The sequence below is a fragment of the Cataglyphis hispanica genome, chromosome 25 (assembly GCF_021464435.1).
Source record: "Cataglyphis hispanica isolate Lineage 1 chromosome 25, ULB_Chis1_1.0, whole genome shotgun sequence".
NCBI lineage: Eukaryota > Metazoa > Arthropoda > Insecta > Hymenoptera > Formicidae > Cataglyphis > Cataglyphis hispanica.
This window is the reverse complement of record NC_065978.1, coordinates 3,160,999-3,177,430: the sequence shown is the minus strand read 5'-3', so window position 1 is coordinate 3,177,430 and position 16,432 is coordinate 3,160,999. Positions and strand designations below refer to the sequence as shown.

The 16,432-nt window shown below is 31.7% G+C and overlaps 3 protein-coding genes across 6 annotated transcripts; 1 reads left to right on the top strand and 2 right to left on the bottom strand.

The window, feature by feature from the left end:
• Positions 1 to 180: 180 nt before the first annotated feature.
• Positions 181 to 5,033, bottom strand: LOC126858405 (caseinolytic peptidase B protein homolog). Of its 4 annotated transcripts, XR_007688674.1 has the most exons (12): positions 4,722 to 5,028; positions 3,788 to 4,391; positions 3,633 to 3,685; positions 3,275 to 3,464; positions 2,889 to 3,139; positions 2,687 to 2,777; positions 2,392 to 2,599; positions 2,111 to 2,243; positions 1,824 to 2,033; positions 1,446 to 1,743; positions 1,099 to 1,371; positions 181 to 922 (listed from the first exon to the last, which is right to left on the bottom strand). XR_007688674.1 is itself a non-coding variant. In XM_050608688.1 (11 exons), the coding sequence occupies exons 2-11, from the start codon at positions 4,125 to 4,127 to the stop codon at positions 1,223 to 1,225; spliced, it is 1,923 nt and encodes a 640-aa protein (XP_050464645.1). In that variant the 5' UTR covers positions 4,128 to 4,391; positions 4,921 to 5,033; the 3' UTR covers positions 181 to 1,222. The 4 variants fall into 4 exon arrangements, 3 of the variants coding, with proteins under 3 accessions (XP_050464645.1, XP_050464644.1, XP_050464646.1); XM_050608688.1 differs by having other exon boundaries at positions 181 to 1,371; positions 4,921 to 5,033; XM_050608687.1 differs by having other exon boundaries at positions 181 to 1,371.
• Positions 5,034 to 5,173: 140 nt separating this feature from the next.
• Positions 5,174 to 15,219, top strand: LOC126858404 (heat shock 70 kDa protein 4L). Its single transcript, XM_050608686.1, has 11 exons — positions 5,174 to 5,555; positions 7,127 to 7,325; positions 7,835 to 8,191; positions 8,313 to 8,634; positions 8,724 to 8,979; positions 9,065 to 9,195; positions 9,342 to 9,616; positions 11,436 to 11,558; positions 11,713 to 11,952; positions 12,101 to 12,391; positions 12,482 to 15,219. The coding sequence occupies exons 1-11, from the start codon at positions 5,440 to 5,442 to the stop codon at positions 12,668 to 12,670; spliced, it is 2,499 nt and encodes an 832-aa protein (XP_050464643.1). The 5' UTR covers positions 5,174 to 5,439; the 3' UTR covers positions 12,671 to 15,219.
• On the bottom strand, positions 13,811 to 16,166 carry LOC126858413 (vacuolar ATPase assembly integral membrane protein VMA21 homolog). Its single transcript, XM_050608703.1, has 3 exons — positions 15,763 to 16,166; positions 15,543 to 15,648; positions 13,811 to 15,348 (listed from the first exon to the last, which is right to left on the bottom strand). Exons 1-3 carry the CDS (start codon positions 15,775 to 15,777, stop codon positions 15,206 to 15,208), a joined length of 264 nt encoding a protein of 87 aa, XP_050464660.1. The 5' UTR covers positions 15,778 to 16,166; the 3' UTR covers positions 13,811 to 15,205.
• Between the last annotated feature and the right edge of the window lie 266 nt (positions 16,167 to 16,432).

Genomic DNA, 16,432 nt, shown 5'->3' with positions numbered 1-16,432 from the left:
AAGCATTTGTAAATGCTTTACAAATAAGAAAGATCACATAGTAAGAGCAAAATGCGAATAAAATTGAAATGTCGAAATTGAAATCAATTTAAAAAAATGCTTAGAGTGTCATACTCAAAAAATATTCGTATACTTTATCACTAATCGCTATTATTGATTTCCATTTTTCCAGTCGCACTATTAATATTAATATACATTCTTGACAAAAAAATGTTCTTATATATACATATATATACATATATATGTTTACCGTCGTACAATCATCTTGGGTGTGTCTGCTGAAATGTACTTTCGATATGTATTCTATATTCTACACCACGTCGACGAAGAGTTCTTTATAAAGTATACTTACACATATTCTCGTTACATAAGGAGCTCAATTTTTCAAAGCTTATGTCAAATTATATTTATACCAAATGAAAAAAATTACTCGATTATTTGATGTGTATGCTGAAAACTCAATTGTTCACCGATGAAAAATTGATGTCGCGACACATCAGTTGTTTTACAGAACCTGCGCGAGTTGTTATATTTTGTATGTGAATGAAAAGAAAACTCGTTCGTGGTTCTTCAATCAATAAACGCACCTATTGATGAACCTGAATTTGCCTTGCATTATACGGTATACCAAGAAAAGCCTCACTTAATATCTTAATTAACAAGAGATTTAAAAAGTGAAAAAAATGGTGACGTTTGTCCTGCCAATAATAAGGATAAGAAGGATTGTTTTATCTTACTTGTGTCGTGATTTTAAAGTAAAGTAGAAAGAACGTTCTTGCTGCGACAGGTTTTGAAGAGTTTTTAAAAGTAAGTCTCTCGTCTCCGTACACACACACACCGCGAAGAGCAAGTAATGTATTCTAAATGTGATGTGTAATTAATATTTTCTTGTAATGTATTCTCGATCCAATCATAATTGCATCTAAAATAAAGTTATTTACATCAGGAATCATATGTATTCTATCCCACACTTCTCTCACAGATTTGCAATTTATAAAATATATTCCCCAATCTTTTTTCCATACATTTTATTATATGTTTTATACATTTAAATTATAAATCAATATCAATATGTATATTATGTTTTATATACTGTACCATATTACAAATGACCGACTTCAACATTATATATATATACTTCTTTTTCAGATAATAGTAGTACTGTATTTATGTACAAATTAAAATAATGTTGCATCCTTTCTTTCTATATACATAGCATTAATTATAAAAATTTTGAATTAACGTTTGTCGTCAATTTATCTGTTTCTATAATATCGACAAAATTTTTTGAACCCTTTTGCCTAACAGAAAGGATTATGCTTGCACCATTTTCATGCCACTTTGCTTTTAACAATACGCAACATCCTTTACCTGTAAAAAAAAAAAAAGTCAGGAAAATACAATATATAAACCAGGCTATATATATAGAGAGAGAAATTGAATACCAAGCTGCCCGCGTTCGTGAGCTGCTGCTAATTGATTGACAACACGTCTTTCTACTTCATACTTAATGGAACGAGCACCATAATGAGCATCGTAACCATCTGCCAATACCGATAAGATCTCTCTTTCCCACTTTAATTCGATCATGTGCCTTTCTTTTGCACGCGTAGCCCACGCTTCCAATTCCCGGGTGACTAATTTTATTAATTCTGCTCGGGAAAATGGTAAAAAGTATACTATTTCGTTTATTCTTCCCAGAAATTCATCTCTCCGAAAATGAGCTTTCAATATCGGACGTACCTGTGAGACAACTTTATTATGCAACTTTCCGATCTACGCTTTAATTTAGTCATCTTTAGTTTTATTTCTAGTGTACATACCACTTGATCTTTAAAGTTACGAGATATCTCAATACGTTCCGGTTCTTGATCTTTAGAAGTATTAGTTAGCCTATGGTTTAATAATCTTTCAGCCTCTGCTCTGAGTTGCATTGCATGCTCTGCAATTTCTTCACTTCCTAAATTTGATGTCATTACAAAAATGGCATTCTTGCATTCAATTGTTTTTCCTTTACCATCGGTCAATCTTCCCTTAAGAGTAAAAGTAATTGTTTTATTTCAAAATTCCATAGAAATAGACAAATGTGATTTAAGTTATAAATAAATACTTCATCAAAGAGCTGTAGTAGAATAGTCAAAACATCAGGGTGGGCTTTGTCAACCTCATCAAATAATACAACAGCAGAAGGGTGTTTTTTTAAAAGTTTGGTCAGTTGTCCACCATCATCATGTCCCACATATCTATAATAATAAATTTAATAATTACAATATAACTCTAATACTAACTAATTGCAATAAAACTCTTAATGTAATATGCAAACTTGAGCATATATGCTTGGAAAATAATTAAAAAATTAAAGTATAACAATAATAATAATAAGGATTATACCCTGGTGGTGCTCCAATTAATTTTGCAACCTCATGTTTTTCCTGATATTCAGACATATCCAATCGAATAAAACTGTCTCGTTTATCTTTATGAATATAAGCAGCTAATTGTTTGGCTAATTCCGTCTTGCCAATGCCTGACGAACCCAAGAAGAGAAATACCAATGGATGCTCTTCATCTATCCAACCATTTTCCTTCCTCCTAATAGCTAATAATATTAAATAATATATATATAATAATTTGTAATAAATGTTTTATTAACCATATCACCATAAAAATGATCAAATAATTATACTAGATGCAACAATAGAAATTGGTCCTTCCTGCCCAACAATATGTTGCTTCAAACGTTGTTCCAATGGAAATCGACGACGTTCTTCCGCTTCCTAAAGCAGACATTTTCGTTTATATATGCAAATATTCCTGCTTTCACATAGAAGTACATAATCTTACACATAGAAGTCATGATTAAAGAAATATAATTTTGTAATACATACCTTCTCTTTTACTATTTCATCATATTTAATAGCATGTTTGATAAGCATTTCTTTGATTTCTCCTTCTGTAGCATACTCAACTGCTCGATGGCCAGCTTCATTTTCTACAGTTGGGTTTGCTCCTCCATCTAATAATGCTTTCACACATATTTTTGAATCGGCCAATACAGCGTAATGCAATGCTGTAAAACCTTGAAACGTAGCACGATTATTCAATCGATCAGAAAATTCTTCCTCTCTCTTCATAAGAACTGAAATATCCAATATAAAATCGATTATTAATATAAATTCTACATATATTGTACAAAAAGTACATATATTCTTGAGCTTTAACATTTATAAGAGGATGAAATATATGGAATATAAATAATATAGAATATAAGTACCATCCAAAGAATGTAAGCCCATTTCCATGGCGGTTCTATATACATTAACAAAATTATCCCCTGCATTTACATCAGCACCATTCTGCAACAAAATTTTGATGACTTCTACTTTTTGATTTATAGCAGCAGTATGTAATGCTGTCCAACCCAATGGATGTCTAATGTTTACATCAATGCCATCAGCAATAGCCTGAAATATACAATATTGTCAGTGTTTCTTTACTTTTTTAAGAAAAACTATGTATATGAAAAAATAAAAAGTTTGTAGTGAAAATTACAATTATGACTCTCTTCAAGCTATGTGGTAACTTTAGATACTGCCTCCCTTAAAAATTTACATTTTTATCAAAAAGCTTACCTTTTTTAATTCTGAAATATTACCATACTGAGCAGAACGAAAAAATCTCTTTTCTGCAAAGCATTATACACGATTACTTCTTTATTTATTTATATTAATGTTATATATATTTTTCACATATACATATACATCAATATATACAATAAGATACCTACCTGCAAAATTTGGAGCATCGCAAAATGCCATTATAAATCCAAGACTGCTTAAGAGAATTCCAAGATGCTTGTAATGTCTTCTGTACTTATTGTCGTATTTTCTGTATTCTTGTTTCGTTGTTGAAAGTTTCACGGGACAATCGGACAATACTCTGTCCAACAATCTGTACAACGGATAAATCCGCGATGCCAGTTGCGAGGAATGTTCAGAATAACCTCTCCGACATATCGCGTTGTTTGATCGATCACCGTATTTAAGGTGAAATCGATTCAAAACACACTCCGACGTTCTGGCGTTTTTCATCACGGAGCATAATTTTAATACGTATAATCGTGACATTTCGATCTGTCAATTTTTGCGCTGGGTTTGCCACTATATTGCCGACTAGTTTTGAAAACGTCACACCACACGTGTCGAGCGTCGATGCGAATCGACGTCAGATTATTAAAGGTTACAGATAGTTGCTATAACAACATAACGTCTTTGCGTCGGTTTATTATATTTACACGATCCACACAACTGGAATTAATCGATAATTTTTATAGTGAGTCATGAGTCAAGAGTATCATCTATATAGCGACAAGTAACGATCCCGGCAATCTTCTGAAAATATAGAAAAGAATTTCGTAATAAAGTTCTAAAAAAAATCTCGATTATAGCAAATAATCTAACTGCTATTTTTTTACAAATAAGAGACTATTTTTTTATAATATATAAATATATAAATATAACAATAAATATAAGAATTACATACAAAATATATATATATATTTCTCTCTGTCTCTATTTTCTCGATCTCTTTTTTTCTATTATAATAAAAACTGTATATCACACATTTGACAATTAATATTATTATAGCTCATATGTATTTTCCTTGTTCTACAGTAGTTCTAATATTTTTAAAATATATATATGTTAAAATAATAAATCTACCTATAGAACACTCTCTGTGCTTATAAACTTTGCTGCGTGACGATTTGAAAATATAATTCTGAAAATCCTTCTCGATGTCTCGTTTACAGCCGCCATATTGCGCGATATGATTCTACAAACTATCGCTATCCGCGTTCAAATTCAAATAATCACACCTCGATCGCGTCATGAGTAGAAATAATTTTGTATTTCGTCAAACCTTATCTTGATTATCGAGTAGCAAATTATTTCGTCGTTCGTAGCGACAGGCGCGAGCCGTGGCCGCGGTCGATCGTTCGATTTTTCGAGAAACGTCGCGCTCGACGATCTCCGCCAATCTCCGCGGGTTTCCAGAATATTCCAGACGGCGCGGCGCGCCAATCGCCGTATTTTCGTGCATAGTCATGATTGGCCAGTTTTGAAGCTGACTCGGGAGAAGTCGGTACGGTACCATACTTGTGCCGCGGAGAGAGAGAGAGAGAGAGAGAGAGAGAAAGAGAGGGCATTACATTTCCTTCAGAAGCATCGAGCGCGCGCGAGCTGTATCATACACATTAGAGCTCACTTCTCGTTGTGTTGTCGTGCGAGACGACCAAATTGTGAATCGAGACGTTTGTGTTCGTTGGTGCCGCGAGGCAATCTTTCTCGGCGAGGACGCGCTATTGCTACTGCTGATCGGGAGTCTTTTTTTTGTGTGTCACAGAGGAAGTGTCGATTTTAAGGCTTCCTACAAACAGCCATGGCTGCGATGTCCGTGATCGGGATCGACTTCGGGAACGAGAGCTGTTATGTGGCCGTGGCACGCGCCGGTGGCATCGAGACTATAGCAAATGATTACAGTCTTCGGAGCACACCGTGAGTCAGTCGCGCGATCACCGCGATCACCCTCCTCCTCCCCGCGAAATGCTCGCGGTCACGCTTTCGACAAGGATACCGGTAATGCTCGTATTGCCGGTCTCCCGTCGCAACCTTGGCCGCTGCGATTTCTTATGTCTACAAAAACTTCGAGTAATCTTTTAATTTCTCTCTCTCCTTCTCTCTGTCTCTCTCTCTCTCTCTCTCTCTCTCTTCCCTTCTCTGTCTATATTTTGAGGTACAATTTAGAAAAAGAATTTATATCTCCGCTTCTATATATAATTCACGACGTTGTTACGTTCAATTCTAATTGTTGGTATAATTTGCGATTTTACTCGGAATGAGAAAATCTTTATAATGCTTTTACACGCTGCAAAAAAAGAAACACTTTACGATCGGCATCGAGTTCCCTGTCTATGTATAAGTGCGATAAAAAAAGGCACACAATCATCTTAATCTCACGTGCGATGGAGTCATATCGGACATCGAAATTACGCTCGTAATTGATCTCGTAATTGAACTTCTGCGATGTGGAATTCCGAGAAATATTCTAATGGAAAATAACAGGATTGATATATAGTAGTCCACACACATTTGCGCGAATAACGCGCGCACGGGTTATCATCCTCTAGATCGTATTACCATTTACAGGCATCTCATTACCAGAGTACACTATACGCTGTTACATGTGTGTGTGTGTGTGTGTCCGTTCACGTGTTTCGGAGCATCCCAAAAAGTCCCGCTTCACTCGCGCGCGTTTCTTTGCTTTTCTTTGGGAGTTGTCAGTACGCTTATATTTATCCTTAGCCACAGTCGCTGACAACCGACGTGTAATTCCTTCGTTAAAAATTAATTGCATTACACACACATACACAGAGAGAGAGAGAGAGAGAGAGAGAGAGAGAGAAATAGAATATATATATGTCGGAAAAAATAAATTTCTCAAAATCTGAATGATTTTCATTTACTCGCAAATATCTTGCCTTATTTTCTTTTATAACATTTGTATGTGCTTCTTATGTATTACAATGTATATTATATTGGCCATATTCCAAAATTTATTGTCAGCACCAAAAATCTATAGTTCATATAATATATTATAATATAGATTTCCAGTACTGGGACTAAATTTTAGAACATGGCCACTGTATATATGTAGTGCAATGAAAAATAAAAATATTTTTAATTTTATACAAGGATATCACATGTATCAATAATAATGTACACCAGAGTGATTAAAGCATTGACAGTTTTAGTCTTTTTAAGGTTTCCATTATGTGCATATATATCCTTGAATATTTTATATAAATGTATTATCTGATTAAAGAATAATTTATATTACAAATTAGATAAGTTATTTTCACATGGCCTTTATCTGTCCAAACATAGGCTAGGTCAAGGAATAGAGTTTTCTAGAAGCACATACATATATGTATAACCTGTATAATTCTAAAGTAATTGCATTATATAATATGAAATAAATCTAAAATACAAATATTCATATAAATTAAATTATATCTATAACATTTTCAGACTAAATGTGTCATTAAAGTAAAAAATGTTATTTCTAGATCATGTGTAGCATTCAGTGGAAAAAATCGAATACTTGGAGTAGCAGCCAAGAATCAAATGGTGACCAATGTGAAGAATACCATTCATGGTTTCAAAAGATTATTAGGTAGAAAATACAATGATCCACAAGTTCAATCCGAGCTACGATCCCTTCCCTATAAAGTAACTCCTCAGGCTGATGGAAGCATTGGCATACATGTAAGTATTATGTCAAACATTAAAGAGAGTGGGATCTTGTAAATCTATATAACTTTGATACTATTTATAAAGATATTTAAAATTATATATGTTTGTAAATCTTGACAGAAAATATGAAAAAAATAGGAGCGATATTATTTTTTCTTTCATTATATAGTTTTCATTTATCCTTTTATACATAAAATACATTTATATAAAAAAAAGAAAAAGAAATACTTGCAATAGAAATTTGTTTAATATTTTAATAATTATAACTTCTTTCTCTCTCTCTCTCTCATATATATAATTCAATGATCAAGAATTAAGAGCAATCAATCTAGGCAGTTTGCCAAGACTGTCATTTTTGGAAAGACTCATATCTTATTTATATCTTTTTAAGATGATTCACGCACATTAACATTGCTTACTATATACTATACGAAATTAAATATGCATTAAAGAGCATATTTAAATATATGTCAATTTCTATATTTTGTTAAAAGTTGTTTTATAATCTTTATCTTTTTTAGGTACAATACTTGGAAGAAGAGCACATTTTTTCACCAGAACAAATTACTGCTATGCTTTTTACAAAGTTGAAAGATATTTCTGAAACAGCTTTACAAACTGCTGTTAATGATTGTGTTATATCAGTTCCTTCATATTTTACTCAAGCTGAACGTCAAGCTTTACTTGATGCTGCTAGGATCGCGGGCCTTAATGTTCTAAGATTATTTAATGAGACTACTGCTACTGCTCTTTGTTATGGTATTTATAAACAGGATTTACCAGCAGTAGATGCACCTCCTAGAAATGTTGTTTTTGTGGATTGTGGTAATGCTAGCTTACAAGTGAGCGTTTGTGCCTTTCATAAAGGCAAACTTAAGGTCGGTATATTACATAATTTTTTATTACAAAAAATAATTTTTTTATGTGTTATAAAAAACCGCTGAATTATTTTATTTTATTTTATTTTATTTTATTTTATTTTTATTTTTTATATTAAAGATGTTGGCAAGTACTGCTGATTCTCAATTGGGTGGAAGAAATATCGACATTATTCTGGCAGAACACTTCTCTAAAGAATTTAAAACGCGATACAATATTGATGTGCACACCAATCCGCGAGCATACTTAAGATTATTGGCAGAAGCTGAGAAACTAAAGAAACAAATGTCGGCTAATTCGACCAACCTTCCCTTGAATATCGAATGCTTTATGGAAGAGAAGGATGTACATGCCCAGATGAATCGTAATGAGATGGAAGCGCTGTGCGCCCATTTATTTGATCGCGTTGAAAAAACTCTGAAGCAATGCTTAATAGATTCGAGTAGGTTTTAGCGAATAATAATTTTTTTTTAACGCGCGATTTATCTAGTTACATTGATCTTATATATTAAACAAGAAAATGCTTACTAGAATTGAAGGCGGAAGAAATTCATGCGGTCGAGATAGCAGGAGGATCGAGCCGCGTTCCTGCTATCAAACGTTTAGTGGAGGAAGTCTTTGGTCGACCGATATCGACGACTCTGAATCAGGATGAAGCGGTCGCTCGTGGTTGCGCGTTACAATGCGCTATGCTCAGCCCTGCTGTGCGCGTTCGTGAATTTTCAGTTACAGATATACAGCCGTATCCCTTGAAACTAACATGGGATGCTAGTCAAGGTGAAGAAGGGTATGTATCGCGTAATTCCTATTATCCTTTGTTACCGTTAATGAAAATCGACTGTTTTTTCCTAACTTTGCTTCTAATGTTTCAGCGAAATGGAAGTATTTGGACATAATCATCCTGTACCATTCTCGAAAATGTTGACATTTTATCGTTCAAATCCATTTACGCTTACTGCCAGTTACAGTGTACCACCTCCATCTTATCCTCAAACATTCATTGGTATGCAGATTTATTTTTGTCTATCTTATTTTGAAATAATTTTGTTGTACCTGTAAAGATTTAAAGAATGAGGAAAAATATGTTGGCAAGTATTTAAAATAATCAACACATATATTTAATTTATATTCATATCTATTTATATGTAGGAACATTTACAATAAAGAATGTAAAACCCACATCAGAAGGAGAATCGGCAAAAGTTAAGGTGAAGGTAAGAGTGAATTTGAACGGTATTTTGACTATCGCATCAGCATCGCTTATCGAAAAACGCGAGCCGACTCAACAAGAGAAAGAAGAAGAAGAGGCGCAGCAACAACAGCAGCAGCAACAACAGAATAACATGGATGTTGATTCACATTCGGCAGATAAAAAAGATAAACCCGATCAAGAAGCACAAGCAAATGAACCTCCAGCTCCAGAGGTTTGTAATTTAAAAATAATATTTTAAAAATTAGATAATGACAAAAGAAGGGCTAATGATAGTGTTATACCACAATATCACAATTCATTCGATTCATTAGAAAATATTACATCACAGTATACAGAGTATGAAAAATTTGGAATGAAATTCTATGCTGATGCTCAATCTTACATCACCAAAGTGTTCAGGTGCATGATTATGTGAGTTTATTGTGGTTTAGGTGAGCATGGATAAGACACGACGGAACTCAGATGCTGATGATGGTGGAAAAAGTGCTAGGGGTTCTGCCCCTTCCTACTCCTCCAGGATTCTCTCTTGGTTCAGCTCGGTACGGGGCATACTATCTCTACTCTTGGACCCATACGCATATGTTTATATTGAAACATATGTGTACGCTAAATTTTAAGCTTAATTGTTGACATTGTTATGATAGTATTGTGAGCATCTTTCATAAATTAGGGTCAAATAATTTAGGTATTCTTTGCTTTCTATCATTCTAGTCGTTTTATCATTCACCTTGAGACGGAGCTCAATTTGACGCGATCACCTCATTGCTAAACGATGAGTGCACAGTAATCGCTTTATATAATGCAAATGATACACTTGTCAATTGGGTACACCTAATGCATCTTCACACATTTTGTTCCTCTAGCGATTAGTTTGAACATTCTTTACTCTCCTTTTTGTAAAACAAATGTGAGAGAAATTTGTCCTTTTTTTGTGACCTTAATAATATTTTTTTTCTTTTGTAATACAATTGTTCTTAGAATGAGTTATGTTTAGAATCTAGGAGCTTGTCATTTGTTCTTGTGCACATCACCTTTTATTGAAATACATGATGCAAGCAGTGTTTTGTGTATCGTATTTAGTCTAGTTAGGTTTTTTTAAATTTATGATTCTTCAGTTCTATTTATGCAAGATGCATGACATTTGGCTCAATCGTAGAGTTTTAAACCCTGTGTCGATTTCTTCTGCAAACTCGGCTATCGAGCGGCATAAGAATCTAGAGAAAAATTAAGCTTGTGCTCTTTCATGAAATATGAAGTAACATTGCATAGTTCATGATATTATTTAATTCTGACAATCGTTAATCGCTAATGCATATGGGTCCAAGAACAGCTGTGTCATGCCGTGCTGTCTGTCTTGCTCTACTATTCTACATATTAGGTCGCAGAAGGAAAAGAGACAGTGATATATGATAAAAGCATTAGTATACATATCATATGAATATTTTTAAATTGTAAAGGCAGGCAATGCTGATCAGTTTTCCATTCGTATAGAAAAGCGTGCAACGATTTATTTTTATTATTTAATTATATTATGTAAAAAGAAAGGTTATAAAAAGATTTATTACTATTTCTTTGATATGAGACATTATACGAATTCAAAACTGTGCACACACTTAAAAATGTACCCCATTATTCTTGCCTCATATTTGTCATCATCTGAATTCCAGTTTAGTTCTTTTCATTCTCATATAAATTTGGTTCACTTGATTTAGCATTCTTATATTAAATATATACTTGAAAATGTTATAAAATTATGATAAAAACAAAAAAAAAACGTTTCAAGAAAGTATTGCAGTAAGTGCTGATAAAGATCAAATTTTTTAATCTATACAAATGTATATACACATATAAAAGTATATATTTCATGCACTAAATTCTGAAATTGTGTATTCTAAATTGTTAAAATTGACTTTAAGATAAATAATTGAATAAACTTTCTTGTAAACGAACTTTTCATTATAGGTTTGTGCGCAAAAATACAAGTGCAGAGAAAAATATGTTAAATTTTTGATAAATTCTTTCTGTTTTAGGGAGATGAGAAAGGCGACGATAAAGGAAAGAAAAAGATTCCGATTCGTACAATTGACTTGCCTATTGAAGCTAATGTTTGCGGATTATCGCCACGAGAACTCGATGCTGCAGTAGAAAAAGAGGTATGTCGCATTCAATATATATATTGCTCGAATGTTATGTAACTTATGTTACCTTGTATAAACGTTACATCAACTTGTCTTCAATTATAGCGGAAAAGCTTATCTGTATGACATCGAATCATTATGTAATTACGTGCATTTTATTCGCGAACAGGGCAAAATGGTCGCCGAGGATAAACAGGAAAAAGAACGAATTGATGCGCGTAACGCTTTGGAAGAATACGTTTATGATTTACGTGCTAAATTGTCCGAAGAGAATCAATTAGCTACATTCATCACAGAAGTGGATAAGGAATCGTTGTATCGTATATTAGATGACACTGAAAATTGGCTATATGAAGAAGGAGAAGATTGCCAACGACAGATTTATTCCGAGCGATTAACGCGTTTAAAAGTATGTCATTCGATCAAAAAAGAGAGAACTATCGCTAATATGATGATTTATATATTTTATAAAAAAGTTTTTTCTCTTAATTTTTCAAAAATTTCTTTCATTTTTGTAAATTAGAATCTTTTAAAAATATGCTTTTTCTTTTTATTAGTCTCAAGGGGAACCAATAAAAGAAAGGAAATTAGAATTCGAAGGGAGGTCTCATGCGTTAGAAGAATTAGCAGTAGCATTACAACTGGCTAAGAAAGGCCTTGATCAAATAAAAGCATCAATTGGTAAAGATGATAAATATTCTCATCTAACGGAGGAAGAAGTGAAAACGGTTGAGAAAACGATACAAGAGAAATGGACATGGTTGGAGGAGAAGCGTATGCTGCTTGCGAGCTTGCTCCGTACGCAACAACCGCCAGTCACCGTAGCGCAAATCCGTGCCGAGAAACAAGTACGTATCAAAAAAAGTATCGATTGTAATCGTATAGATGTTTTCCTGCAACATAGTGTCAACATATTAATTTTTGTCATTTGACCACAGTCATTGGACAGCATGGTATTACCTATTCTTAATAAGCCTAAACCTAAAGTTGATCCACCAAAGGAGGAAAAGCGTAAAGACAAGTCAGCCGATGAACAGAAGAATAATCAGAATCAAAATGCCCAAGGTAACAATCATAATCAACCCAATCAACAGCAAGCAGAAGAAGAGAAGATGGACGTTGAGTAACGGTCACCGCAACTTATGTGTTTTTAATAATATATTAAATCTAATCTATAATTGAAATAGCGAATATTTCATATTTGGATAAAACATGTTTATCATGTCTCGCAAGCGCCTGACATACCATAGTCGGATTACACACATGATTGTCTTGCTCCTTTTTTTTTTCCTCCTCCCTCTCTGTAACATCTATCAATCTGGTGAACTGAACTATTTAATGACACATTACCGTAACCAGCGTAAGCGTATTGAAAAAGTAAAGAATTGGAATTTACAAAGTACATTACAATAATAAATGTTCTCTTGTTTGAATAGAATATCATAAATATAATTGCTATCTGAAAGGGAAGAAGCACAAACGTCCTAAAAAAAGCAAAATAGCGAAATTTTACTTAGAAAAAAAAATTAAGTTTTCAGTACGCTTCTAAAATGCATACATAAAATGCTTTTGGATAGATACTTGAAAAAAAAAAGAAAGTCTCATCAAAACTTATCAGTAAAAAGAATTATGAAATATTATGCTGCAACTTTTAAAGTATAGGATGCGAGCTATGTTAGATCTAATTGACCAAACTAAATTGTGAACTAGATAATGTTGCTGTCGATGTTTTATTTTTAATAATATTATTAAATTAAATTTATAATTAATAATTATTCATTCCAACATTTTCTTACGCGACTGACAGCAGACACAAGTTTTCTTATTGCATTTATAATAGTTTCTTGAAGTAATGTTTACTTGAAATAAATTAATATTTCACTAATTAAGATTTTGCAAAATCTGCTTTAATATAAACATCGACAAAGATGTTACAGGAATTCGTCTTAATTTTTTTTTTTTTTTTTCACCTTTTTAGTTGAATTCAAACTATCATTTTTAACTATAAAAATTACATAAAAACCGATAATTCGGTTAGATATATCATTGTACATAATTTATAGGCATCTACAATGACATAGTATATTTCTTTATCACTATATTTAGATTGCTATATTATAGTGACTTCTGATTGTAAGCATATTCTCAGAGTATTATCTTTCAGCAAAGTTTAAACTCTGTTAAATGACAGCTGAATGATCAGGTAAGATTTTTTTAGATCAATTCATTCGAGAGCTAGCAGGGGTAATAATTGCTTGTTTAAAAAATAGAATGAAAAATCGCTTATAATCGGAAGCCATTGTATCTCACAGTATATAGAAATTATAACAAAAATTTAGTTGTTTCTAGAATATACAAAATAGAAAATAGACGGAAGTCCATATTTCACTCTCGCGCCTAACTTTATTCCTACACTGCTTTTAGCAACTAAAAGTCGCAAATTACGCGTGTATAAAATATAATTAGTATTAGCAAGATGTAAAAAATGTGTTAAAAAATACGTTGTTTCTTCAAATGATAAAATTTTCCACAACAAACTTTCTTTTTTTTGTGTGTGTTTGTACATTTTACACATATTAAATTACTTTTGTGATTTTTGTATATTAAGATAAGTTTATAACGTAGAGACCATCATAGTGAGATAATATGATATTCAAAATTCGTTATCATTATTTAGAAATTGCCATATATCAATAGATGAGTTTCATTTACTGAATATTTAAGTTTTCATACGTAAATGTTCATACGGAAACGTAAATGTTAATTTCTCATAATTTATATTTTAGTTCTATAATATGTGTATATAGTAATATATTATATACACATTTAAAAAATGATACGTTCTTTATTTTATTTGCAATTATGTTAAATAAAAAACCCAAATAAATTTGTTAATAACAAAATGTTTTTTCTTTTTTTTCACAATATTATGATTATTCAATAATTGTGTTAATAGTCGATATTTATTATTTCGATAATCAATAATTATAATGCATTTATATTACATTGAGATGCAGTGAATATCTTGAACTTTTCAAAATTTATAAATTTATGAATTCTGACTATATTATACAATATAAATATCAATCTCTGACTCCTCACTATATGTATAAAGGGAGAAATATGGGCATCTATCTTGCTCTTTAATTTAAAAATGCACAAATTATTGCAATTTGTATTGCTATAGTTACATTATTTTATAAAGAATGAAATTGCGTAAATGATAATAATTTATACTTTATTAGCAAAAAATCATATTAATCCATTGCATGATTATATTTTTGTTCACACAAGTGGAAATATACATATGATAGTTTAACAATTGTGTGAACATCAAACAATATATTTGAAATACACACTATGAACTTGTGTAATATTGAAAAAATTTTAGAATATACATTTTTTTGTGTGGAAATTTCACTTTTACATAAATACATATATTGCATTGTATTAGCATATGGTTTGTCAATTTTGATAATAGCATAATAATTAAATAGCAACTATTGATAACTTAATTATAACAAGAGAGGAAAAATCATATTAAGAGATATGCTGTAATACCAGCATATCAAAGTTTCACTTTAATGCTATCCAAAACAAATATATTGACTGTGATTATGTCATAAATGTATGGTCACCAAGGTGTACTTAATAATAAAGAATTAATCTATCTTGACTGCTGATGTTTTCGATCGATCGTCAAAATATGCTTTGTATATAAATGCTCCTAAGGCAATATGTAACACTACTACTGCAACACCAGCTGAATATACATTACTTGGCACATTGTTGAGACCAAATATACCTAAATATAAATTGCAGAAACTTGATTAGTTAATTCATCAATGAAAAATATTTTATTATATTAATATAAAATTTTATATATATATATATATATATATATATATAAACAAATGAAAAAATGGTCTTTCTTTCAATAGTTTATAGCTAATTATATGTTTTCATTATAGATTTATTATAATTTTGTATACTTTATACCATCAAAAAGGAAAATCTTGCTTGTAAAGAACGCTATTACAGGTAACGCGAGTATTATCACACTATGATATAAGACTGTTTTGAATGCTTGTAACTCTGTCACTTCCTAGAATAAGAAAGCAAAAATAGTCGATACACAACGAATACACTATATACAAATATTAAGTAAATATACACAAAAATTAGATATAGACAACTATTATTGATATCAAGCTCTTACCTTTAAGCTTGACATGATTGTAGCTATTGTATTAAAATTGCGATATTGTAGAAAGATTAACAACCGACATAAATGTCAAATATTTTCGTTCATAAGCAGTAAATTCTGCTAATAAAAAATTTAATATTGATTTTTAGTGTAGATTTAGTACTTCTCTTTAATATCACTTCAGTCACGTGCCTACAGTTTTAACTACTATGTTTGTTACACACACGTTACATATAATTCAAAATTTTAAATAACTAAATTTTTCGCAATCTTCTTTTTTTTGCGTTTTAAAATGTCCAGCGATATATATTAACGAAATTATAGTTTCAATTTCCAGGTTATGTTTTTAAACTACCACAGAATAAACTGTCACATTTACACTTTCTACGTTCGATTTCTCTCTCTCTCTCTCTCTCTTTCTCTAATGCCCGAATATACATTTGTATCGCTTGAATCATCATTGAGTTCTATACATACGTACTGGGTGAGCCTTCAAAAATGGAGAATGATTCAATTCGTAGAAAAGGATATATACATGTTGGATGGATCACTATCTTTGTCACGGATTCACTGATTGGTTGACTGATACTATTTAGTTTTGTAGTAAAAAATATTGACTTTACTGACTATGTATTTTACAAATTAAAGGAAAAAAAAAATAATTCATAATCATTTTTTACTA

What these genes read in the sequence shown, in the direction of transcription:
- LOC126858405 (XM_050608688.1), bottom strand. Translation starts at nt 4,127, where the DNA reads ATGTCACGATTATACGTATTAAAATTATGCTCCGTGATGAAAAACGCC. An exon ending in ATATTTCAGAATTAAAAAAG is followed by an intron (nt 3,465 to 3,632) that starts GTAAGCTTTTTG and finishes TGTATATTTCAG; the next exon opens with GCTATTGCTGATGGCATTGA. An exon ending in TTAATTGGAGCACCACCAGG is followed by an intron (nt 2,244 to 2,391) that starts GTATAATCCTTA and finishes TTATTATTATAG; the next exon opens with ATATGTGGGACATGATGATG.
- LOC126858404 (XM_050608686.1), top strand. Translation starts at nt 5,440, where the DNA reads ATGGCTGCGATGTCCGTGATCGGGATCGACTTCGGGAACGAGAGCTGT. An exon ending in TTATCCTCAAACATTCATTG is followed by an intron (nt 9,196 to 9,341) that starts GTATGCAGATTT and finishes ATTTATATGTAG; the next exon opens with GAACATTTACAATAAAGAAT. An exon ending in ATGAACCTCCAGCTCCAGAG is followed by an intron (nt 9,617 to 11,435) that starts GTTTGTAATTTA and finishes TTTCTGTTTTAG; the next exon opens with GGAGATGAGAAAGGCGACGA.
- LOC126858413 (XM_050608703.1), bottom strand. An exon ending in CAAGATTTTCCTTTTTGATG is followed by an intron (nt 15,349 to 15,542) that starts GTATAAAGTATA and finishes ATTTATATTTAG; the next exon opens with GTATATTTGGTCTCAACAAT.